Source organism: Gymnoscopelus microlampas (assembly GCF_963454915.1).
Source record: "Gymnoscopelus microlampas genome assembly, chromosome: 6".
Classification (NCBI taxonomy): Eukaryota; Metazoa; Chordata; class Actinopteri; order Myctophiformes; family Myctophidae; genus Gymnoscopelus; species Gymnoscopelus microlampas.
In genome coordinates this window covers 26,590,177-26,614,546 of record NC_139943.1, presented here as the reverse complement: position 1 = coordinate 26,614,546, position 24,370 = coordinate 26,590,177, and the positions used below count along the sequence as shown (strand labels likewise).

General features: G+C 43.2%; 1 protein-coding gene across 1 annotated transcript in view; it reads left to right on the top strand.

Annotated features, from left to right (window-relative positions):
- The window catches only part of hydin (HYDIN axonemal central pair apparatus protein), a gene marked incomplete at its 5' end in the record, with an annotated part of 121,146 nt that overhangs the window by 92,897 nt on the left and 3,879 nt on the right, over nucleotides 1–24,370 (top strand). Inside the window, 30 exons of the mRNA XM_084059512.1 lie at nucleotides 308–390; nucleotides 734–892; nucleotides 1,780–1,885; nucleotides 2,671–2,875; nucleotides 3,131–3,363; nucleotides 3,642–3,790; nucleotides 4,083–4,278; nucleotides 4,385–4,493; nucleotides 5,132–5,374; nucleotides 6,226–6,371; nucleotides 6,945–7,181; nucleotides 8,326–8,486; nucleotides 11,224–11,315; nucleotides 11,600–11,828; nucleotides 12,921–13,121; nucleotides 13,658–13,784; nucleotides 14,685–14,850; nucleotides 15,395–15,542; nucleotides 16,312–16,519; nucleotides 16,632–16,853; nucleotides 17,911–18,080; nucleotides 18,604–18,802; nucleotides 19,519–19,671; nucleotides 20,206–20,376; nucleotides 20,860–20,969; nucleotides 21,348–21,570; nucleotides 22,383–22,592; nucleotides 23,049–23,212; nucleotides 23,496–23,646; nucleotides 23,744–23,974. Coding sequence (XP_083915638.1) covers nucleotides 308–390; nucleotides 734–892; nucleotides 1,780–1,885; nucleotides 2,671–2,875; nucleotides 3,131–3,363; nucleotides 3,642–3,790; nucleotides 4,083–4,278; nucleotides 4,385–4,493; nucleotides 5,132–5,374; nucleotides 6,226–6,371; nucleotides 6,945–7,181; nucleotides 8,326–8,486; nucleotides 11,224–11,315; nucleotides 11,600–11,828; nucleotides 12,921–13,121; nucleotides 13,658–13,784; nucleotides 14,685–14,850; nucleotides 15,395–15,542; nucleotides 16,312–16,519; nucleotides 16,632–16,853; nucleotides 17,911–18,080; nucleotides 18,604–18,802; nucleotides 19,519–19,671; nucleotides 20,206–20,376; nucleotides 20,860–20,969; nucleotides 21,348–21,570; nucleotides 22,383–22,592; nucleotides 23,049–23,212; nucleotides 23,496–23,646; nucleotides 23,744–23,974 — 5,202 coding nt within the window. The remainder of the gene's footprint in view (nucleotides 1–307; nucleotides 391–733; nucleotides 893–1,779; nucleotides 1,886–2,670; nucleotides 2,876–3,130; nucleotides 3,364–3,641; nucleotides 3,791–4,082; nucleotides 4,279–4,384; nucleotides 4,494–5,131; nucleotides 5,375–6,225; nucleotides 6,372–6,944; nucleotides 7,182–8,325; nucleotides 8,487–11,223; nucleotides 11,316–11,599; nucleotides 11,829–12,920; nucleotides 13,122–13,657; nucleotides 13,785–14,684; nucleotides 14,851–15,394; nucleotides 15,543–16,311; nucleotides 16,520–16,631; nucleotides 16,854–17,910; nucleotides 18,081–18,603; nucleotides 18,803–19,518; nucleotides 19,672–20,205; nucleotides 20,377–20,859; nucleotides 20,970–21,347; nucleotides 21,571–22,382; nucleotides 22,593–23,048; nucleotides 23,213–23,495; nucleotides 23,647–23,743; nucleotides 23,975–24,370) is intronic.

Sequence of the window (24,370 nt, the reverse complement as noted above, 5' to 3'; positions counted from 1 at the left end):
TATGTAGGGAGGAATTAATTGGCATAACAACTAAATTGGGGAGAAAAATGGGGTAAAAAATAATTGGCTACTCTAATTGTAAGTCTATGAGAATGCCAAATTATAACATAGGTACTGTGTTTCCACATTATTTGAATTTCCAGTGTCCAAATTATCTGTTGCCCTATTTTTGAATGTTTGTGTCCCATCAAGTGCCGTTTCGTTTTTAATTTTAATGGTCTCAGTATACATGCTTGCATCTTGTAGCACAGTTAATCCCATGCCTGTGCTACTGTCTGAGCTTCTGTCCAAACTTTCACTTCTGCAGGTGATCGATCCAAGCATTGGGGACAAAGGAGAGACCATAGCCATTATTCCAGTCAAGGTTTCCATCCAGTCAGTCTTCTCCAGGTCAGCCCATGTTGTTGTGGGGATCAATATGGCATGAGTCGACTGACATCGGTTTGAGTAGTATTCTGCCTGTGTAGATTGTTATGTGTAATGTGTCCCACATTCAAATGACAAGGATTTGTATAGATGATAAATAATTGTCATTCAAATGTTTGATTTGAATCCATGTGAACATCCACTGTCTTTGTGTCTCAATCAATCAACGCAAAGATGTATTCTTTTGTTTTCAAATGTATCATCGTTTATGATTTAAAATTATCATCTCATAACCTGCACTAGTCTGTGTGTGAAAGTAGACTAAAATGGCCAATAATGGGAGTACTCTACTATATCTGCCTCTTAGGTACAAGATCACACCCACAAGTGGCATCAGCTTTGGTCCACTGGTCTATGGCTGCAGGAGGACACAGACCTTTACCATTGAGAACACAGGAGAGTTTGAAACCCGCTTCAGCATCTGCCGCTTGATCAAGCACATGCCTGGACCACCTGGGAGGCCAGGGTAGGGGACCTTTACTTGTATACAATACAGTCCACACACATTCATCAGGGCTGATGCTTTCCCATAATGTGAGTTAGATCAAATCACTATCATAAATATTGTACCAGTATTGCCTTACAAATTCAGCATGGAAACATTATACATGGAAAACATTATACTTTTTTTTTTTTTATCCGACGATTTTGTATCCCATTTTTTCACCCAGTGCCAATTGTCTAAGTAATACTGGGCGCTACACTCCCTCTGCTAGCCGAGAGCCTAGAGCCGAGCTCATGCCTCCTTCAATGCATGAGAGCTAGCAAGCCGCTTCTTATCACCTGACAGGGGGGAGGTTCCCTGGTTAGACGTAGCGCGTGGAAGGAACACGTTATTCCAACCAGTTCCTTTCCCCTCCATCAGGCGCCCCGGCTGACCAGGGGGAGGCAGTATACCCTAGAAAACATTATACTTTAAACATTATGCACACCTTTATGGAACTCATAAAAGTATCATGATCAGGTTTCTGCAGATAATGTTGGATAATGATACTTGACTAATAGAGGCTTTTACGATGTACTGTATAAAATTGAAATGAAACCACTGAAAGTGCTCCCTGGTGAAATGGGATCCTATTGCCCATCAGACTGTATGAAGTAGTGAAATTGTACGACTACGACTCGATAAGGAATTTTAAATAAAAAAACCCATATAGAATATACAATATCACACAAGGAGTCTAATTGTGTAGGTGGATTTGAGGAGCCATTTGCTATCAAACTCAATTCAATCCCCAAACTGTCATTTTTAAGGTATTTACAAAGTAAGGGTGTCAAAACAACAATATGTATTATTTACTTACAGTATTACTAACTAACAACAACTTGCTCCTTGGTCCTTGTCTGTCTCAGAGGTTTAGGTCCAGTAAAGCGCTTGCCTCGTGAGAGCCATTCAGCCAAACTCCCTGCTGCCAGTAGACGCATGGAGTCCACTCAGAAAGACACAGGTGTCACGCAGGTGAGAGGCTTATTGAGGCTTCATGTGCGAAAACATTGCAAGGACAAAGACAACTGGAAAGGAGCACTCAGCGGAGGGCATATCTCCGCCAGGCCAGGTTGCCTACCCAGCGTTAAGGCCAGAGGAAGCTGCTAGGCGAGCGTTTCTACAACATACTGTTCAACTTTTCACATTTGTGGTACCCCACTGGTCAGAACTGAAAGCTTCTTTGGAGGTGCACTGTATAGAGATTCCTTAACATGTGATTCCAATTTTAGGCTGATTGGATGTTGCTTCATGATCTGTGTCATTTTCTTTTTAGTTTTTCTTTTTTTTTTTACTAAAAGAAAAGTACCTCCCACAAATTTCCGAATATCAAAATCCCAACGGCAAACAGTTTAGAATCAAAAAGCTGTTTGACACTCATTGTCACATAATTCCTGAGATCATGTGTATACCTAATTTGGTGAAGATTGGTAAAAACAAACAAGCTGGGATTTGTCGCGTTTGTGGCACCCCCACGTGTGTAAATGAAACCTCAATATGTGATTCAGCCAACTGGCGAAAAGTTAGGCTTTAATCGGTCAAGCGGTTTGCGAGATAAGGACACCCCACACACGCACGCACGCACGCACGCACGCACGCACGCACGCACGCACGCACGCACGCACGCACGCACACGCACACGCACACGCACACGCACACGCACACGCACACGCACACACACACACACACACACACACACACACACACACACACACACATTGTTCTGCCTCACCTCCTCTGCCCTCATCCACCTCCTCCAGATTCGCCTCACTGTGGGCGTGTTCACGGTGTCCCCCTGTGCAGGGACCCTGCTTCCGGGGGCTCACCAGGTGGTGACTGTGGACTGTGGAGCGGAGCAGGTGGGCAACTGGAGCGAGTGTCTGTCTGTGGACATCAGTGACCGTGACCCCTCGGACCAGCCAGGGGGCATCCCTTACAGACTGGTGGCTGAAGTCTGTGTGCCAGGTGGGTGTTGTGCTATACTGTTTGTCAGTGATTCTCAACCTGTAGGCTGGGTTCCACTGGTGGGCTGCAAGGGTATTGCAAGCGGGCCCCCAAATAATTGGCAAACGCAAACATTTTAAGGATAGTATAACATTGATATTCTAAAAAAATTGCATTTAGAAGTGGGAGACATACCTAAACTACTCTTTCTGTCCAACTCTGTGTCTCTGTCATGTCTCTCTCTCTCTCTCTCTGTCTGTCTCTCTGCTTCTTCAGAGATCGGGGGAGACTTTGGCTCTATCTTTGAGGAACATCGTCTGTGTCGTGGTAGCAGCCTGCTGTCCTCAGAGGAGTTTCGCGATGCCGAAGGTATCTATGTCTTGGACGACAACAAGTTCATCTTCAACAATGTGCTGGTTGGGCACTCGGCCCAGGCCCGCTTCAAACTCACCAACAATGGCAAGGTGTCCTGCCTGCTCAGCCTCACCATCAAGCCTGTCAGCACAAAGGTAGGGCAAGGGGGGTCGTAAGCCTGATTTATAGATGGTTGCGCATCGTGTCTCGCACCGAAAATAGAACATCTACAAGCTCGAGCTTGTAGAACAGCTATTTCCGGTGTGAGACACCAGCGTGAAACTAAGTACAAATCATCCATTAGAGATGGAGAGTTTTGTGAGATATATTATCGAATGCAGTCACACATTTTTTGCTTCAGGGCTATCCTGCCGGTGGGTGTCAAGTGGATTTTAGGTAGCAGCTTTGTAAAGTAGTCTGTTCTTCTCTACAGTTGTCCCGCAGTCTGGAAGTGTTTGATATGTCTCCTGCAAGACTGTGCATTCCTAGCCAATCACACGCCTTTGCAGTGGTCACCTTCACACCCCAGACCATGCAGCTCTACCACACTGTGTTTGAGGCCACACTGGAGGGGGCCACCAGGTGTGTGTGTGTGTGTGTGTGTGTGTGTGTGTGTGTGTGTGTGTGTGTGTGTGTGTGTGTGTGTGTGTGTGTGTGTGTGTGTGTGTGTGTGTGTGTGTGTGTGTGTGTGTGTGTCTGTGTGTGTGTGCGTGCGTGCGTGCGTGTGCGTGTGCATGCATGCGTGCGTTTCACTTTCAGGTTACCACATGTTTAATTATTTCAGTAGTGCTATGTTAGTGTTGTCCCTCTCTCTGTATCTCTCTTTCTCTCTCTCTCTGACTTCTGTCCCTCTGCTATCCTCTATTTGAAACAGTACGCTGCCTATGGTGAAGAACAGGACATTGGCCTTTGACTTGATAGGAGAGGGCAACCTACCCAGTGTGTGTGTGGTGCGTCCAGCCCTGAGGAACGGCCAGGGAGACCACATCCTGCAGTTCGGAAGGATGCTCGTCGGGAGCAGGCGCGCTGTGCCCCTGGTGCTGAGAAATGACAGCAATGTGTCAGCTCAGGTCAATGTCACATTAGATATTCTGTTGTCTCGGGTGAATGCAGACCTTTCATGAGGAACCACTGGAATGAAGAATTAAAAAATGTTCTTGTTTTTGTGTTATGTAGGTCCAGATGGACATGCTGGATAAACAAGGAGTTTTCACCCTGAAGGCTGCTCTGGGTAACTCCTGTAGCTCTATCCACACCACACAGTTAAAGGACACCACTGACTCAGGTACAGCCTTATTGCACTGAACAAGGTTCACCGAAGCTACATCTCAAAACTTAAATAAGAAGGGAGAAACTCCAATATCTACTGCAATATATCCCCACCACGCATTATGTTGACCAAGTACCATCAAACTCTGCTTCCACTCTGGACTGCAGTCCAGTCATAAAAGAGATTCATGAAAAATATCGATGACTGCACTGTAAACATTTGCTTCCAACTTTGTTGAAAAAGTAATAGGTCCGACATGAGCACAATGACATCCACATCCACAGTTCACACTCCCATGCGGTTCAATGATTTCTCAATATCTTCTTTACTATGTTTCCCAGAGCCTAGAAAATAGTATAGTGTTTTTCAAAGGCATCATTCCTGGGGACTAAAGGTCCTGTCATTGACTGTGATCAGTTTTTCTGTCTTCATATTTCCACAAACAGTCACTGAAACACGCACGCACGCACACACACACTTTTACTCAAGTACATTTTGAATTCTGGACTTTTACTTGTAACAGAGTATTTCTGCATTGCGGTATTGATACTTTTGCTCAAGTAAAAAAAGTGAGTAATTTTCCCACCACAGACTGTCCCCCTCATGTACGTATATGTGCTTTTTGGTGACACCTCTCTCTCCACGGCCCTCAGAACGTCAGCTGGTGCACGGTGCGTCGTTCAGGCTGAGCGTGGGCCAGCAGCTGGGGTTCGAGGTGGGCTTCTGCTCCGACCGGCCCCTCAGGGCCACGGTGAAGATGACCGTGCAGGTGAAGGACAACCAGTACAACAGCACAGTCATACTGGTATCTGCAGAGGCCTACCAGGACATCATCTCTCTGGACAACATCAGTGGAGCTTCAGAGGAGGAGGAGGTGGAAGAGCAGGACGAAGAGGGTAGGAGGACAGAAGGAGGAAGAGGAGGGGGTGGGGGGGTGTGGGGGGGGGGGGGATGGGAAGGAGAGAGAGATTGGGGAGATTGATTGGGGTCATGTTACCTCAGTTGTATCGTGTTATTTGTTGGTAGAAGTTAGTCTGGGTCTGGTGGAAGTCATGTGAGCCGTGGTTCTCAAAGTAGGATCCGGAGACCCCCAGGGGTCCTTGAGGAGTTCCCCAGATAAATGATGGATAGTTAGGAACCAAATGTACCATTATGGGTCTGTAACTCTGAGAGTGTAGAAATGGAACCAAATGGACCCGTTAAATTTACATTGATTGTACAATATAAACTGCGGTCCCAGAGATAGAAATGCCATTAAATGGGGGTCCATAGCCTAATGCATGTCAAACTGGGGGTCCTTGAAATTAAAATAGTTGAGAATCACCGCTAGAGCCATAAAAATCTTCTCTTATGGGGTCCCTGGCATATCTTTTCAAATGGGGGTCCGCAAGCTAATAAGTGTCAATTTTGGGGTCCTTGACATGAGACAGTTTGAGAACCACTGACGTAGAGCTCCAGCTCTGCAACCATGTAGTGACTTTGTATATGTGGTTCCAGCTCCATGTTGGAGTCTTCCCTTGTGATAAAGTCATCTAAAGCAGAGGTTCTCAACCTTTTCAGGCCGTGACCCCCCAAAATAATCATATTTGAGCATTTTCGTTTCTCTTTGGCGCTTTTGTTTATTTGTCTCTTGTATCAATTCATTATTTCCCTATTTTTCTTGCTGCTATACAATTTTTTTGCTACTATAATGACTAGTCAAGAGGCTTTGCTATAGCCTGTAAGCCGGTTTATTTATCCCGTGCAGGTGCTAATGCATCAGTGCTGAATTTCGCCGATTGCCAAGTGGGACGGCGCCACCAGGAGAACTTCACCATGACCAACCACAGCAGCAGCCAGGTGCTGAGGTTTGAATGGCCTGCAGCTGGACCTCACATCTCCTTCTCTCCACAGGTAGAGGCAGTGCTGGAAAGTAACTAAGTACATTTACTCAAGTACTGTACTTGAGTACAATTTTGAGGTATTTTTTACTTTAGGATATAGATTAAACAAGTGAAAATTGGAAGTGATGACACTAAGAAATGAGCAGGTAAAATTTGAACAGGACCACTATAAAAATGAAGCTTAAAAATGGGTACTTTCTCCTGATTGGCTGAGATTTTGACACCTACCGGAACATGTATTTTCTGTTTATTAAAGAGCTGGAGAGACGGGGAGACTCCTGTTACTGAACAAACACTCTATAGCAATGATTACTATCAGAATATAGTGCTTTAACCTTTTAACAAAATACTTTTTTTTCAACCCAAAAATATCACTTACCCTACCTTTAAGTAAAAACAGTTCGCTGCATTTTAATTATTAATTATGAGCTCATCAGCTCAATTAAATCATGATTTCTCACTTCCTTATACCTTGCTGAAAAAACAAGGAAGGGTCATTTCATTGTATCAGGCTTATACATTTCTTCTGCATTTCCTTTTTTCTTTTTTATATTATCGACACAAATCCTTTCTTCTCCTGCAGGTGGGACACCTCCATGCTGGCTGCTCAAAGGAAGTGAATGTCACCTTTTCCTCCTGTCAGCCGGTGACGTTGGCAAGCCAGCCAATGAGGTGTAAGCTATGTGAGGTGGAGTTTGAGCAGCCGATGGAGCATGTGGCCGACTGGGACGACCGGCAGAGGACGGTCCGATGGGTGACTGCCTCCAAACAGGCTGTCGGAGCCCCCCCACAAGAACAACAACAGCCTACTAAGAACAAGGTACTGTATACCAGTGGTGTAAAGTAACTAAGTACATTTACTCAAGTACTGTGCTTAAGTACACTTTTGAGGAATTTCTACTTTACTGGAGTATTTCCCATTTTCAATACTTTTACTTCTACTCCACTACAGCTCAGAGGCAAATATTATACTTTTACTCCACTTCAATTATTTGAAAACTTTAGTTACTACGGTAGTTACTTTGCAGATATCAATTATTATATTATAATACACACATTAACCACTTTAACCCTATTTTATACCTAGGCTATTTGAAAATAGCCGATCTACAAGCTCACAACGCATCGCATCAGCATAACTGATTTATTGAGCTAATAAGGAAACATCAATGTTGGTCATATTGTGATAACAAGACAGTAAGCAAGGTGATGCACAGTGTTTTAAATTCACAACATTAGCAGTGCTGTAAAGTAACTAAGTACATTTACTCAAGTACTGTACTTTACTTTACTTGAGTATTTCCAATTTTCAGTACTAATATTGTATGTTTACTCCACTACAATTATTTGAAAACTTTAGTTACTATTTACTTTATAGATTGTGATTATTATTACAAGGGAGGAGGGAGAGGGAGTCCCGCACACTATCTTCACTTAAAAAGGAATTTATGTATTTAAGATGCAACATTTTGGTCGCTCTGACCTTCATCAGGCATGCCTGATGAAGGTCCGAGCGACCGAAACGTTGCATTTTAAATACATAAATTCCTCCCTCTCCTTCCCCCCTTTTTCTTCCATATTCAGTATTCATACTCCGACGCACCTGTCCGTTTGTAGGTGTGCAAAAGGACATATCCTCAAAGATTATTATTACAAAACATACATTAACCACTTCAGCCCTATATACTGTACATTGGAAAATAGCCGATCTACAAGCTCACAATGCGTCGCCGCATTGTGAGCTTGTAGATCTGTTATAATGATTTTTATACATTTTATACATTTGACATTCTGCATAAGGAGTACTTTCTACTTTTGGTACTTTTAAGTATATTTTGATACCAACACTTTTGCACATTTACTCAAGTAAATGTTGAATCCCGTACTTTTACTTACAGAGTATTTATATAACTTATGTATATATATAATTTATACTTTTTCCACCACTGCATGTCTGTGCGTAGCTGATAAAGACGGACCCTGAGCCATCCTGCAGCGTTGTGGAGGGCTCGCAGAGGGAGCTGGAGCTCGGTGTCAGTGCTGAGTGCGACTATGCCAAGTTCAGCTGTGAAACTGAATCCATCACCTTCAAAGACACCCTGCTGTACCAGACCAGGCTCCACCAGTGAGTCAACTCTGCTTTATCATTATCCAGCATAACACAACTCAGAAGAACAATAGCCGAAAAGTGACAATTTGGGGGTTCAAGCCAACACCGACTGTTTCTGTTTTGTTTTTAGTTTTTTTAAAAGCTGCAAGGGGTCTAGACCAGTGGTTTTCTAACTTTTTAATGTACATTGTCAGAGTTACAGACCTGTAAGGGTCCATTACAGCCCCCTCAGGAACCCTGAGGGTCCCTGGACCCCACTTTGAGACACACTGGTCAGACGTTTGACAATTTCTTACAAATATTTTGAACACCTATTTCTGACATTTTCTTACACCTCAAAGATAACTCACAGGATTTAAGATGATCGGACAGGCGCTCATTCATATGTGGGTAAATCTGTGCTGGGCCATGCCCTTTTCAACACCGTCTCCTCTACTGTTTAAAAAAAAGAAAAATCTGCTCAATTAATCATTTCCACCTATTTTGGGTGATGCTTGGGCAACCTGTCCTCCATTTATTTATGGCCAAATTTGTGCTAGTACCAATGCACATGTTTGGAACTGATGACTCCCTCTATATAATATGAAAATAAATGTACTCATGGTTCAACAGTGTTATGAAACATAACTTTTGAGTTTTATATGATTGGATTTTATTTATTTATTTATTTGTAGTGGTCGATTTAAACAAATATTTTAGAATATTCCAAACTAAACTAGAAAAGGTGCTCCTCGGAGCACAAGTCTCCGCCAGGTCAGGTAGGTTATTATGGCCTCCTGGTGGCGCTATAATAGGCCAATGTGAAAAGGATGCCATTTATTCCTAGGCCTTGCACGGCAATCGGACACTGCATGCATGATTTGAGGCATTTTGTTCTAAAAATGTGTTTTGCTAAATTTGACCTGCTGGTGGCGCTATAACAGGCCAATTTTAAAAGGGTGGCATTTGTTCCTCAACATAGTGTGAATGTGCGTTCAAAGTTTCACCGTAATCGGACGCTGCATTCATGATTTGCGGCATTTTGTTCAAAACAGGCCACTTCTGCAAACATTACATGTCAATGTTAGCCAATCAGGATGGCATATGAAAAATCAAACAGATCCGTCTTGATCACATGACTATAGAGATCATGTGTACCGATTTGCGTGAAATTTGGATCAAATATGAAGGCTTAATATCAAAAAATATGTTTTACATAAGTCTGCCTCCTGGTGGCGCTATAAAAGGCAAATGTGAAAAATGCAGGGCAAAGGTTTGTCCTTGGCCTCTAGAGAGTGTGCGTACAAAGTTTTACACTGATCGGTGCAGTTATAGGTAAAAACACGAATGGCCTGTTACAGCGCCACCATGAGGCTGATTTGAACATTTTCAAATGGCATTTCTTCCTCGGCCTAATGGGAATGTGTGTGCAAAATTGCACGGAAATTGCATGCTGTGTTCATGATTTGAGGTATTTTGTTCGAAACAGAGTACTCCTGCAAACTTTGAAAGACAATTTTTGCCAATCAGGATGGAATATGAAAAATCTGAAATGAGCCGTTTCTTTTAATGACTATAGAGATACTGTGTACCAATTTGGTGTATTTTTGGCCAAAATTTGTAGGAGTACTGTTCAAAAATGTGTTTTGCACAAATCGGCCTCCTGGTGGCGCTATAAAAGGCCCATGTGAAAAATTTGGAGCAGAGGTTCGGCTTTGGCATCCAGGGACTGTGTGTGCACAGTTTCGCTGCGCTCAAGCCAACGGTGCCAGAGATTAGCTGTACACAGACAAAACAGAATGACGCACACACACACGGACGGACGGACGGACGGACAGGGGGTAAAACATACTCTCTCGCCATGCCTTTCGGCCTGGCGGAGACAATAAGATACCGAGAATCTGTATGTGAGTAACCTTGCAATAATGGACAGTTTGCTAGCAATTATAACTGCGGTTTAGGAGGAGATGTCAAACATGTTCAAGAAATTCAAAAATATGGAAACTCTAGTAAGATGGACTTTAATAGTTCTTGAGGCAAATCTGTAGATGGAGGACCAGTAGATATCTGTAACAAGATTTGTATAAATAAGACTCACAGTCTAGGAGTTATGACTTTTCTTATTAAAGATTTTGACCTTTAATTAAACGCCCCCAATGTACACAAGTTCCAATCATTCATTGGTGAAATGTACATGTCCCTACCATTTACCATCTCATAGGAATTTGCAGAACTGCAGCAGAAGGAGAAAAATGAGCACAAAAACAATAGGATTTCAGCCCTTCGGGCATGAACCCCTAAAGAAGGCACTAATGATCGCTCATTAGAGGCTTGCTACTGACACATGCACATAACAAATCATAACTATGGGGTCATTTATTTCTGTCTCGGGACTCAGCCAGAGCACATTCAGCAGCAGCTTGAGGATGGTGTCTGTGTTCTGAATGAGCTGTATTTAACTTATTACATTCAGGACCTATGGTTACTACCTTCATCATTCTGTAAACCTAATCTGCTTCTCCATTGTGAAGTGCCTTTCTTATTAAAAACTATTGTGTATCCATAATAGCTTTAAAACACATTTCAATTAAAAAGCAGTCTGTTAATGTGCATTAGTGGCTTAATGGACATTCAATGTTCTCTCAGTACCATATTGTAGGTTCAAATGACTGTCACGTCACCCCCATCATAGTCTCTCTTTAAAAGATCGTTAATGGCTTGAAAAGCCATTAAAAAGGGGGGGATCGTGTGTATCTCATATTTCTGTCTGCAGGCTACAGATGGTGAACCAGGGCAGTGTGAAGCTGGATTACTCTTGGCAAGTCCTCATGGACCCAAATGGCAACATCAGCTATGACCAAGGAGGTAATTGCTTTGCCATATGAAAATGATCTGTGCCGCATGTCAACTGTAATTGTACAAGGCGTATTGGCACATTAGTACAGTATATATTGGAATGTTACTTGCTGTATTGTAATATCTGATTTACAGTACATTTAGAAGAATGGAGGTTAAAGGTCATGTCAGTAGACTTTGAAAACTGTGTGTGTGTGTGTGTGTGTGTGTGTGTGTGTGTGTGTGTGTGTGTGTGTGTGTGTGTGTGTGTGCGTGTGCGCGTTTCTGCGTGCGTGTGCGTGTGTGTCTTCCAGACGTGACCCCTGGCTCTCGGCCTGGCAGCAGGTCAGCAGCAGTAATGACTTGGATGCGTCCCTCCAGCGCTCTTGCCAGTGTGACGTCTCTAATGATGGGTGACTCTGAGCTGCCTCCGTTCACTGTGGAGCCCAACGTAGGAACAGTGGGGCCCGGGGCCGTTCAGACCTTCAACATCCGCTTTTCTCCTCTGGACGTGGCCATGTTCAAGGGAAGGCTGGCCTGCAGGTAACAGCAGTACTAAATAGTTAGTAGTTGTATGTAGCAGTTGTCCTAATTGTACTTGTACTGATAGTAGTTCTAGTAATTAGCATCACCCATCACCCTTGTCATCATCAGAAAATAATATTTAATATTTATTAACACGTGCACCATAAACATGTACAGATTAAAATAGTTAACATTTGGACGCGTCAAAACCAGTTGAAGTTTTTCTTCCAGAGCATGGTTCTGTTTTGGGACGTCAAAGCTCAGCACAGACCATCAAAACACAATGACTACCCTGTCACAACAGATTCAAGTTCAAGAGTGCTTTGCCGGGGGTCAGAGAAGAGCGTAGAGCCCTGCACTGGCCCATCCAGACCGAGCTATGATGCATGCTCACTCATGCTGTCTGATTCATGCATACACAGAACACACGTCACATACGCTACTAACAGATAAACTTGTACAAGTGCCAATGACAAAATTGCTCATATATTAATAGGCTACCGAGTCCCAACTAGCCATTACAGAGATATGTCAGCAGTATGCCATTGCATGCAGTAGAGAATAAACTAAAGCCAAGTTATGTGATCCAGCAGCAAATAACATGAATGGCACCTACATCATGCGCACAAATATTAATAGTGACTGTTCATAAAGAGAAACTTAAGCATGCTGTAATGAATAAAGCCAAGTTACAGTACGTGATCCATTAGCAAATAAGTAATTAAAGATTTATTGTCTACCTTTATTTGGTGTGAACTGTGAAGAATGAAAACGTTATATCCCCCCAAAAACAAATATTCATTGAACTGTGCAGGCAAGCTTGCATTGTAATGATTCTCATTCGCTGCTTATTTTGCGCCGGGAGCACTGTGCATCACATTAACCAACACATTCTCACTCCCAAATAGTCAGGCATCAGAGGTGAGACAACAATTACTAATGTAATGCAGAATCATTGAACTCCTCTCCTCTCCTCCCATTGTCAATGAAAGGAGAGAGGTTCAACTCACTAGTGAATTGAACACATTCTGAAAGTAATAATTGTTTTAGAGTGTTTGGCTATGAATGGATTAACAGATAGAAACAGTAATAAAAAACTTTGTTCCCCAGCATTTCCAACCTGCAGGAGGGGATTCAGGCTCCCTGTATGTCAGTGTGTGGACGCAGCTTGCTGCCTTACTGCCACTTCCACCTGGAGGACTCAGACTACATCAGTGGGAACCGCCGCAGCTCTGAGTTCAGGGGCCCGCTGCACCCCAACACCAGGGTCATAGAGTTCAACTCTGTTGGCCTCTCTGTACCCATGGTTAGGTATGACAACTGAAAGGTTATGGAGGCTTAACCACTTTAAAACATTAAGATAATGCCATCATTTTGTTTTTAAAGTGAAACTTTTTGAAACATTTTGCCTATAATGATATGCCCACAATACGGATTCCAAGTTTAAAGTGGTTAATATCTCTAAAATAAGTGTACTGCTCTTTAATAATCATCACCTTTAGTTAAATCTTGGGAGGTGAGCAGATGAGCCCTTGTTTTTTGTGGTGCAGAAAAAAAAAAAAAAAAGAAAACATATAAAAAGTTGTAAAGTAGAATTAAAACATTGGACTACAGATCTCTCGATTCGATTCTAGGATCTGATTTTGCTTATAATACATTATAACTGTATACTGTATGTGTGTGTGTGTGTGTGTGTGTGTGTGTGTGTGTGTGTGTGTGTGTGTGTGTGTGTGTGTGTGTGTGTGTGTGTGTGTGTGTGTGTGTGTGTGTGTGTGTGTGTGTGTGTGTGTGTGTGTGTGTGCGTGCGTGCGTGCGGCCATGGGCACGGTCTTCTGCTGATTCTTCAGATGTTTCAGTGTGGTGAACCCCACCAATAAGCCTTACTCATTCCAGTGGAGATGTGAGGGCTCTGGGCCCTGTCCGTTCCGCTGCCTCACTCCGCACGGCTCTATCATGCCTGGGAAGAAAGTGGAGGTAAGGTTGGCTGGGCACAACCATGCTGAGGTAAAATAGGTTGAGATTTTCACAGAGCTGCAACACTGAAATCTCTTGAAAATAGCCTTAATCCTGAGCCTTATTCCTTGACTGACCATTTGACGGCCAGAGGGGAATTCAGAGACTTGAACTTCAAGTTTACCGGTGTAAAAGAGTGGGTGAAATAGTCAGACAGCTAAGGAAATAGCCAGACAACAGAACAACATTAAAACAAAATATAAAACAAAAAATGAAATATATTATCAAATAAGGTGCACACTCAAAAAAGAAAACATTATGACTTGGTAGGAATCACCTGAAAATGTGCTGAGAGGATGTTGAATATCTCTTCTCAGATCACCTTTTCTCTCACACAGTGAAATCTCGCTCGCTTTAAACACAACGTCTGATTTTTATATAATTCTATCACTCTCAATTTATGGCCTTTGATTTATTCATGTTGTCTCATACTGTACATGTACGATCTCATCTGTTCCAATTTCATTTTTAACCACTTAAACCCTCTATACTTAGTTGACCTGAGTCGGCTGTGTAATTGGTCCGCTCTTTTCCCCTAAACACCAAATCTCTTTGCCTAAAATAGCTGATCTACAAGCTCACAGTGTTGTGCGCTTGTAGATCGTCTATTTTCAGCTAATGTTCCTCCAAGAATAGGGATGCTATGGTTTGTCATCCCATCTCAGCTAATGTCATCTGAAACACATGGAAGATAGGCCATACTGTACTGGGTCACACTCCTCTCTCTGTGTTTGCGTGCCTGCCTGCGTGTGTGTGTGTGTGTGTGTGTGTGTGTGTGTGTGTGTGTGTGTGTGTGTGTGTGTGTGTGTGTGTGTGTGTGTGTGTGTGTGTGTGTGTGTGTGTGTGTGTGTGTGTGTGTAGGTGTGTCTGGAGTACATGGCGGAGCAGCTGGGTGTAGTTGAGTCTTCATGGAGCTTCTTGATTGAGAAGCTGTCGCTCTCTGTTCCCTTCCTATTGGTGGGGAACTGCAGGGAACCTCTGGTGTACCTGGACAGAGCACATCTGGACCTGGGAAACCTGCTTGTTGGTATGACACACACACACACACACACACACACACACACACACACACACACACACACACACACACACACACACACACACACACACACACACACACACACACACACACACACACACACACACACAGACACACACCACCCTGGCTTCCACCTTATGTGCATGGCTCTAAAGTTAAACTGAATTCAATGTTCTATGGCTTTAATGTTGAACTGTAATTGAAGTTTGCATGACTCAAATTAATCTGATTAAATGTCTTGCTATGGGCCCGCTTTTGTATAGCGTTCCCTGATTTTGCTTAGCATGCTGCTTTGAACATTTTTGGGAATATCTTAAGAGTGAAGCCATTACCGTCAAGTTTAACTATTCCATTGTTGCAATAAATGGTTAAATCTACTTATGACGTGCAGTGTTCCTGACTGAAACTGTTTAATGTAGTGTGTGTGTGTGTGTGTGTGTGTGTGTGTGTGTGTGTGTGTGTGTGTGTGTGTGTGTGTGTGTGTGTGTGTGTGTGTGTGTGTGTGTGTGTGTGTGTGTGTGTGTGTGTGTAGGCCGTAGTGCAGAGCAGACCGTCTATATAGTTAATGGAGAGCAGCAGCCCTTCCACTTCTCTGTGCTGGAGTCCTCTCTCCACTCTGAAGCCCAACTCCACAGTCTGCTGCTGGCGCCCATGTCTGGTACAGTGGCTCCCAGAGGCAGGTGGGGATCCCTGGAACACACACACAAATGCAAAATTAGCTATTGTGTGTCTGAGTCTGCAAATGCTTTGTTGATACAGAACACCCATTGATAGTCTGTTTCATTGACAATATCTATGATTTAGCTCAACATTTAACCACTTACGTCCTACTTACAGTATGCTATTTGAAAAAAATGTAAACTTTTTGAAATATTTTCATGCCCAAATTAGAGATACCAGGGTTAATGTGGTTAAAGACGGTGAGTTAAAATGTTATTGAAAAGTATGTTGAGACAATGCTACTGAGTGTCATCTAACACGATCATCACTTGATATGTACATAGTTCATAATTTCTAGAAGACTGTTCAAATGGAGTGTTACCAAAACGGGTCATACTTTGTAGATGCGTGTATGTGTTTCACAGAGCCTCACTTCCATTTTAATGCTTTATAGCACTGGTTCTCAAAGTGGGGTCCTTGAGGAGGTTTCAGGGGGTCCCCAGCAAAATGAGAAATAGCCTAAACACTTGACCACTATTCGATTTTTTAGCTATTAGAAAATAGCTAATATATAAGCTCACAACACGTTGTGATGCAACACGTTGTGATCTTGTAGATTTTTCTTGACATATCTACCCTGGCACAAAATATTTACAAATTGGGGTCCGCGGCCAAATACATCAATTTGGGGGCCCTTGACATGAAAATGTTTGAGAACCACTGCTTTATTATAGTGCTTTCTATGGGAACCTGAACCTGAATTTGAATGTGTTTATATCTGCAATGCAGGCTGCCATTGTCAGTGTCGTTGACGCCCAGCCAGGAGGGCAGTGTGAGCTTCAAGCTGCTGGTCAAGGCGAAGGGCAGGGCAGAGCTGCTGGCTCTCTCTGTTAAGGCCGACGGCTACACCATGAACGCCTGTGTTCAGGTGGAAAACACAGACCAAGGCCTCCGAGAGATCAGCCCCGACTGCACGCACACGCATGACTTTGGAAAGGTCAGTACACGTGAAGAAGTGTGTGTGTGCGTACTCGCGTGCGCACGCTACGTCACTGAGGTTACAGTGACGTAGTTGGTCCATGTCTCACCTGTGCTTGCACTGTTTCTAGGTAGAACTTTCAGACCAGTCCATCTTAACACTGCTGGTGTCCAATCTTGGGAGGTTCCATCTGGATGTGGACTTTGACCTGACAGGTCCCCGTAATCTACTGCGCCACCTAGAAGCAAAACCACACACAGCCACTGTGGAGGTGGGCAAACAGCTGCGCTGGTGCCTTTGCTTCTGCCCCCAGGGTGCATGTGATCTCCAGGACGTCAGACTCCTCATCAAGGTGAAGACGTACTGCAGTGGTTCTCAAAGTGGGGTTCGGGGATCCCCCAAGGGTCATTCAGGGGGTTCCGGGGTGTTAGTTAATATTGCATCAAAGTCATCTTTTACTTTAACTCTATGTTATACTTTAGCTATTTATAAATAGCCGATCTACGAGCTCAAAACTCGTTACGAGCTTGTAGATCTGCTATTTTCACAAAAATGTGAAATATCTTTAAGAATTAAAAAATGTATGAAGAATTTTGAAGAATTTTAACAATATAACTCTTCTCTTATGGGGGTCCCTGGCACAATTTCTTTTCAGTTGGAGGTCCGCGGCCAAATACATCATTCAATTTGGGGGTCCTTGACATGAAAAGGCTTGAGAACCACTGACCTACTGTTTACACTATGGTTTGACATGGTTTGAATCACGATAGAGTTTAACAAATTCAATCCGGGAATGCATCTCTATCATTTTAGATTTATTTGGCTATTAAAAAATCACACCCTGTGTGAAGTGAGTGGTGCCTTTGATGAGTATTGACCCCCGTATTGATGTTGTCATCAATGTTTGTGGACATACATACATACATACATACATACATACATACATACATACATACATACATACATACATACATACATACATACATACGGACAAAGTCATGTAAAGGAGTGGTTGCCTTCGGCACCACTCAAAAATAACAGATCTACAAGCTTGTAGATCTGCTATTCTTGAAAAATCTTGAAAATGTGTGCAAATCTTTGAATATATATTTGTTAAAGCGAAACATTTGTAACTAAAATCGTTGCTTCTGGGGGGGGTCCCTGGAACTAAATATTTTACAAATGTTCGCTTTAAAATATATATATTCAAAGATGTGCACACATTTTCACGATAAAAAACAAAATAGCAGATCTCCAAGCTCATAACGTGGCACTCGGTGCCGCGCTATGAGCTTGTATATCTGCTATTTTTGAATAGCTAAAGAAGTACAAAATGACAGAGATGCGTTCCCGGATTAAATGTGTTAACAGGACCATGCATCATTGGTTGTCATTGTGTGTCTGTATAGGTGATGCACGGCCCAGTGTTTCCTATCGCCATTGAAGGCAGGGCTGTGGCTCCGGGTCTGGGCTTCTCCTTCACTAAACACCACTTCGGCATGTGCTTCCTGCACTGCGCTGGCATGGTGCCAGTCACGAAAACACTAGTGATCAGCAACAAAGGAGAGAAGGGCACCAGGTGTGTGTGAGTGTTTGTATAATCGTTGCTGTCGGGGCAGAAACCTCCTATCTTCATAAATTAACCCACCTACTTGATCATACTACAGCGTCACTCAAAAGCAGCAAAAGTAGCAGATCTGCTCTTCTCAGCGCGTTTTGAGCTTGTAGATTTTGCTACTTTTGCTACTTTTGAATTTGAATCCTGAAAAGTAACAGTTTTGGATAATATGAGGTTTCCACCCGACAGAGACGATGTTGGATTAATTCCCCTTCACATCATGAATTTCCACAACATAATGTTATGTATGTTATTGTACATGTATATGTCACTAAAGTAATGTAAAACAGGTGTAGTTTAACTACGGAGCCCCGGCATGGCCATTGACAAAAAAAAATGAAAAAGATGTGTCGCCTCGAAATACTATCTCGTGGCCACAAGTATTTTATATTTTTCTGTCAATGGCCACTCCGGGGCTCCATTCTAAACAAATAAACTTGGTAACAAAATGTATTCCACTTACCCTACTGTACATGTCCTCCAGCATCCGCTGCCAGATTCAGAACACCTCCCACTTGGAGGTGTGCTTGCAAACAGATACTGTGCCTCCTGGTGGCACAGTGGAGGTGCCAATCACCTTCTACCCTCGGCGGGCATGTCGCTACCACGACAAGCTCACATTCATCATCAACAACTGTGCCAAGCAAGTGGTGGACATTGAGGGGCAAGGCATTGAGATGAGGGTGAGTCCTCGTATTACACATAATATGCATTACCTCAGTATGTAGCATGCATGTCTGGGTCCGTTTTGGGCAATAGTGCACAAAGTACTCAACCGACCCCAGTACTTGAGTCAAAGTATAGATACTCCTGGTCAAATATTACTGAACTACAAGTGAAAGTTGCTCAGTTAAATGTGTACTCGAGTTAAAGTAGAGGAGAAGCCTACTTGCTTTTAAAAAAAGTACACATTACAAAGTAGCCTACATTTTCTTTTTTAATTCAACGCATTGCTGTATTGAAATTTTGAAATTGTCCGTCCCAAAAATCAGAAATTTTCAAAAGAATTCAGTTCATGTACAAGATCATAATGCATTGTGAGCTTGCAGATCATCTATTTTCAGGACTTAAATAGTTAATTCATAATGTACTTTTGTACTTATTCCTAGAAATGTTGTGAGGAGACAAAAGTTCAATATTTGTTTTGGAGCTATAATGTAGTGGAGTGAAAGTCATAAGCTTCCAAAAACGTTTTGTGGTTCTGTAAGGCATATGGAAGAATAAAAAATAATTATCTCTGGGTGCAACCCAGTTTATTAGGATAACGCACCAGACGTGGTCATAGCGCGGCGGTAACAGAAAAAACTTCATTATTACTATCCACTACTGGTTTTGGGTTTGGGTATCAAGTATATCTCAAACAATACTTGTCGTCCGTCTCTCTCCTTCTCTCCCCCAGCTGGATGTGGAGGATCCCAGCCAGAGGAAGGTGAATCTGGGTGCTCTGCTCCTGGGTCACAAAGTGAAGAAGCAGGTGACCCTGGTCAACCGCAGCTCCTCAGACTTGTCTTTCTCACTGCTACTGCACATGCCCACACCCCTGGACCCCAGGGTAGGAGTGACACACACACGCATGCATGCACGCACACATACAAGCCGGGTATCTACATAAGAAGGACCATGCTGAAAATGCGAAACATTCACATGTGTTACCATTTAAGCAACTCATGTTAGGTGACTTATTCATACTCTTACCTCCCATTCAAATAACATCCCATCAATTTCCCAAATAGAATATTGAAGGCCCTAATGTGGAGCCATGTATAAGTCAGTGGTTTGGACTGTAAGGGCATTTCCTGGCAGGGAAATCTGCTGCCAAATAGAGCCCCCCTCCTTTAACTTCGTTTTTTGGAATCAATGGGGTCAAATAATGCTGGCATCGTGTCTTTGGGGCTGTTTGGAGTTGGTGTATCTCTGATCGGTTGGCAACGCAAGACTTTCTCTCTCCCTCTCTTCCTCCCTCGCTCCAGGGGTTGTTTTACTCCAGATGCTTCAGCACTACTGCCAACAGTATGTAAATAAATGGCCCTATGTTTAGAGTTTTGATGTACCACTAATTACTTTTCCTCTCCTCTCCTCCTATCAGGTGCTGTCATTCAACCCAACAGGGGAGTTGATCATGAAAGCGTACAGTGGGCGGTGTGTTGTTGAAATCTTGTACTCACCCCACCAGCGCATGTCTCCCTTCACAGCAGACTTGCAAGCAGAGTGTTTGGGCATGTTGCGCCCCCTGCTGACTATCCATGGCTGCTGCCAGGTAGGCGGGACATAATCTATTCATTTATATGCACATAATAAATGTGCAAACAGCTGACTTTGACTCTCACAAAGTGGAATATGCCCATGAAAGTAAAACTGTGTCCAGGGGTCATCAATGTGTCCATACACGGACAAATGTGTCCGTGGCAAGACTTGTCCTTCTACGTGCAAATGTTAGATCTTTTTGTTTTTTTACATAACATTATAATGTTCTTATTTTGATCATAAGACCCAATTACTGAATGTCAATCTCCAGGTTTTCCTCAGAATATGTATGACACTGATTTACTATGTATGTATGACACATTAGGAGTCCACTAGGACAGTGGTTCTCAAACGTTTTATTTTCAAGGACCCCATAACGCTGAGTGTACAAATACGGGTCCATTTGGTTACAGACAAGGTTTGGAAACTATGTTACGGATATACTGTAACTAAGTAACAGTATATCGTAAAAATGTTTTCCAACACATTTTGGCAGGGTGTGGAGGTTCAGTTGGACCAGGACTACTTGGCCTTTGGGGCCGTGGCCCAACGCTGCAAGGCCAGCAAGAGAACCATCATGATGAACACTGGAGACATAGGAGCCAGGTAGGTTAATCCTTTTCTTTCTTCCTATCTTTGTCTGTCTGTCTGTCTGTCTGTCTGTCTGTCTGTCTGTCTATCTATCTATCTATCTATCTATCTATCTATCTATCTATCTATCTATCTATCTATCTATTTATCTATCTATCTATCTATCTATCTATCTTTGTATGTTTACATGTACGGTATGTATGTTTGTTGGGAGTGCAGAATAATACACACAGTCTTGTCTGGTTGGAATATACTGCAGACACATTACAATACACATATAGACACATTATTGCAAGGGAAATTATTATACAGTTTGTTATTTCATTAGAATTGTGTAATATACTGTACGTTACTAATTAAAATATTTGTCTGTGGTGTGTATATATATATCAGCTTCCGTTGGGATGTAGAGAGTTTCCCTGCTGAGTTTTCCATCGTGCCAAGCAAGGGCTACATCTGCCCCGGCATGGATGTTCCCTTTGACGTGACCTTTGCACCTGTGGAGCTGAGCAATGACACGAGATACGAGAACCTGCCTTGCTTCGTCGAGGGTTCCCCTGCACCCATCACGCTCACCCTGACTGGCTCCTGCATCACAACCCCCGTTACTAAAGAGGTTTGTCTTATGTTAAACCACCAAACCCTCGGTTAAGCCCTATATTTATAAAAATACAAAAATAGCTGATCTACAAGCTCACAACACCTACACATTATGTAAGATCTATGAAGGTTTTCGCTATGACTTGCCCAAAATATGGACGCCAGGGTTAAAGGGGTTAAAAGATAAATGCACCATGAGTTATTCAATTCCATATATGTGGTTCACAGAGAGTTCTTCTCGCTTTAAAAATCATGTGATCTATTATTAGAGAGTTTGCCCACAGAACTGTTTAATGTGCATTGTAAGCTCCCATGCAAATTGGCCCCATTTTCCAATACCGATGATTGTGTATTCATTTACCCTAACCCTAAGTTTTTAGATTCAGCACCATACCAATTATATCTGCGACAGTGCATTTCAGTTTGTCTCTGGGTGTAATGGTGATGTGAGGAGATATGACTCAGTGAATTGCTTTTATGCCATATCATAATAGGCACGTTATGCAGCACGTTATGCAGCATGACGCATTGTGAGATCTGCTATTTTCACTGAAGAGATTTGATGTAGAGGGAAAAAGGGAGGTTGCCAAGTATAGAGCCCTGGGGGATCCAGGGTGTAAGTACAGCTGTGCGCTGTAACAAAAACAGGAAAATGCAAGATTCCTTAAGTATGCATTGAACATTTATTCTATTTTTCTAACTGCATACTGGTAGCAGACAGCAAATTGTATTTTCACAGACTCCTAATGTAAGTCGTTGCTGCAAAGCCTATTTAGCCAATAATATCGATCGTTGTATCATATTTCAACTTCCTGTTTCTGTCTCCAGGTGCTCTCGTTCACTTGCGTGGTGCGTGGTTCTCACGCCCAGACGCTGGCGCTGTCCAACCCCACCAGCCAACGCTGGAGCCTCAAACCTGTTCTTGAGGGGGAGCACTGGAGTGCTGCACCCTCTTTTGTTCTGGAGCCTTACCAGAACAAGGCCTATGAGATCACCTACCGACCCTTGACCATGGTCATCGAAGGCAAGAAGCACCAGGTAGGGCATACCTGGCATACCAGGTAGGGCATGGACGATAGGGCATACAGCAGAGAAGGCCTTTTTCTTTTCAGTGAAAGGAACGAAAGAAAAGACCTTTTAGAACCACTGTGTCAAAAGGTTGTTTCCTTCAAAAACCACAACTACAGAAATACTGTGATAGAAAGCATAAAAGCAAGAAGGGAAAGAAGGAAGGAAGTACCTTGAAGGAAATACTAATCTTTTATTGTCCATGGAGGCTTACTGCCCCAAGACCATCCCCTCTCCTCTCCTCTCCTGTGACACATAACCTTACTGAGAATAAATCCCTCATATGTGCAATAAAAAGTATTCTCATTCTGATTCCTCGAAAGTGCTTCCCTTCTTCTTCCCTCTCCTTCATTCCACTCTCCTCCTTGTCTGTCCCTATAACCATCCTTTTTATCATGCATTAACCACACATCTCCTCCCCTTTAGGGTTCAGTGTTCTTCTCCTTCCCTGATGGTACAGGCGTGCTGTATGCCCTGCAGGGAACAGCGGACCCTCCAAGGCCTGAGGCCATTATCAGTTACGAGCTGCCTGCTAAGACACAGCACACAGAGCTGCTTGCAGTACATAACTGGCTCACCAAGCCACAGAGGTACCAACCCTCATACAAACAAGCACTCAGACATGCACACACAAATACGCCTACAGCACATTCCTGTACGTGTGTACTGCCAGGGAACTGAGTGGGAAGGTCCTACCTTTTTGCTTTTTACGGTAACAACAGAATATGGTGTGGAGTGCAGCGTAATACATTTTTAAAGTCCAACATGTCACGTTCCGGTAAAAGTGAGAAAAGGAATGCAGGACTATATTATGACACACCTCTGGGGAGCACACTTCTCTGTAAATTCACAAATCTGTCATTCAATCCCCAGGTTTCGTGTGCTGATAGAGGTTCTGAAGCCTGAGAGGCCTGATGCTACGGTGGCCCTGAAGGGACTAGATTATATTGATGTTCCTCCTCTGGCCAAGAGGGACTACAGGTTGTCCTTCTTCACATACAAGGAGGGGATGTTCAACGCTAAGGTCTGGAGCTCTGGACACACGTTCAGTACACACGTACTACTTGACTTCATTATGCAGATCTTTTCCTCATCCAGGCCTTTAATCCTCCATTCTCCAGGTGACTTTCCGCAATGAGGTGTCCGCTGAGTTCCTGTTCTACAACGTGGGCTTCAAGGCCACGTCTCCAGGAGTTCTGTCCACCTTGGAGCTGGTGACACCAGTCCGTCAGACGGTTTCAGCCAGCATTGAAGTGGAGAACCCCCTGGCCACGGCCATCTGCCTCTCTGCCGAGTGCAAATGCCTCGACATCAGTGTGCCCCCTCAACGCACCGTGCCAGGACAGTCTAAGGTGGGAGAACCTTAATACTGTACATCCATGGAGACAACAGGGTTTTTGTTCAGCTTGGAAAAGGCTATGTACTGTGTTTTTGCAGTTTATTTCTTCTTTCAAACCTACAGTATACAGATGCACACCTGCTGATGCAAACAGATGCGCACACGCACAGTGAAGCAAATAATACAATTTAGTTGTTTTTAATAGATCAATGATATATTGGTCACTTTAAGTGAAATTAGCCAGTCTTCAAGCTCACAATGAGTTGCAGTTTGTAGATTATTTTGCCAATGACATGCCCAAAGTGGGGATGCCAGGTTGAAAGGTGGTTAATGAAAAGTATTAGTGCTTGTGAGTAATAATCTCATTTTGGACATACAATGTTTCCACATGACAGCGAAAATCAGCTTA